The sequence below is a fragment of the Opisthorchis viverrini genome (assembly GCF_000715545.1).
Source record: "Opisthorchis viverrini unplaced genomic scaffold opera_v5_3983, whole genome shotgun sequence".
NCBI lineage: Eukaryota > Metazoa > Platyhelminthes > Trematoda > Opisthorchiida > Opisthorchiidae > Opisthorchis > Opisthorchis viverrini.
The window spans coordinates 1-1,001 of NW_008756568.1; the positions used below are offsets into that span (position 1 = coordinate 1).

Genomic DNA, 1,001 nt, shown 5'->3' on the forward strand with positions numbered 1-1,001 from the left:
GATGATGATGATGATGATGATCGAAGATGTTAGCGTGAATTATCTCGTTTGGTCTGTTTCATTCGTGAAAAACGGATGAACACTAAGTGAATCCTTTTCTCCTTGCGGCCCGTTCTCCGGATGGATAGCTATCCTGGTGCTTGCAAACCTGGTTGTTTTCGAGCTCATCTTAAAAGCTCCGATACCTAAAAGATACCTTCATGACCCTCCAAGATTGCTCTTTTTAACAACTACAGAAACCTTCGCGCTCTGGTGAATCTATTAACATTTCATTCTCTTTCAGATTCGGGACAGCGAACTGGTAGAAATTGGTCAGCTTTTAAGATCATGTCTACCGGCCTTTCGGAACAATACACTCAGGCGCGCTTGTTGGGATACTTACGGCTCCGATCCTACTTTACTTTGTCCACTTGTCACCCCGGCCAATTGTTTGCGGTCCCCGCTAATTCCACTGATTCTTGCCACCAGTTTACCAGATACGGCCGATTGGATGTGGCGAACCACTTTGCTCCAGCTTCCAATACGACGAGCTGACAGTCTGTCACTGTTTTTGGCCCTAGAAGCAGCGTACCGAAGCGGAAACCTGACTTCCGACCTCTCTGTCCCAGTATACATTCAAGTACGTCTTACATTCTTTAAGATCGAATTACCACTGCTCTTGGAGGATACCGAGGGTGAATCTGCGTTTCCTCATCTCCTATCGCTGCTTGCTAAGGACCTGACCCTTTGCTCTTCCCTTCTGTTGTCAGTTTGTGTGCCAGTAATAGATCATGTATATAATCCACTGGGGTAGCCCATCACAAGAGAACCTCACCTAGAGGTTCATCGGATGTCGGCAAAGGGGGATCGCAACCCAGGTCATGGTGGATGGAGAAAGCTTGTGTGGATTCTACAGGAGAGTATCCTCTTCTCAGAGGATTCCATCCTGGGGCTACTCTGCTGACACTCAGTGGTCTCAGCTGCTACAGTCCTCCTTTTACTGACCTTAGAGAGCGCTAGCT

At 47.6% G+C, this 1,001-nt stretch overlaps 1 protein-coding gene across 1 annotated transcript; it reads left to right on the forward strand.

The window, feature by feature from the left end:
* Window positions 1–283: 283 nt before the first annotated feature.
* Window positions 284–619, forward strand: T265_12279 (hypothetical protein; the record flags this gene model as incomplete). Its single annotated transcript, XM_009179567.1, has 1 exon — window positions 284–619. A coding segment is annotated over one exon (207 nt), but the record flags the coding sequence as incomplete, so codon positions are not given.
* Between the last annotated feature and the right edge of the window lie 382 nt (window positions 620–1,001).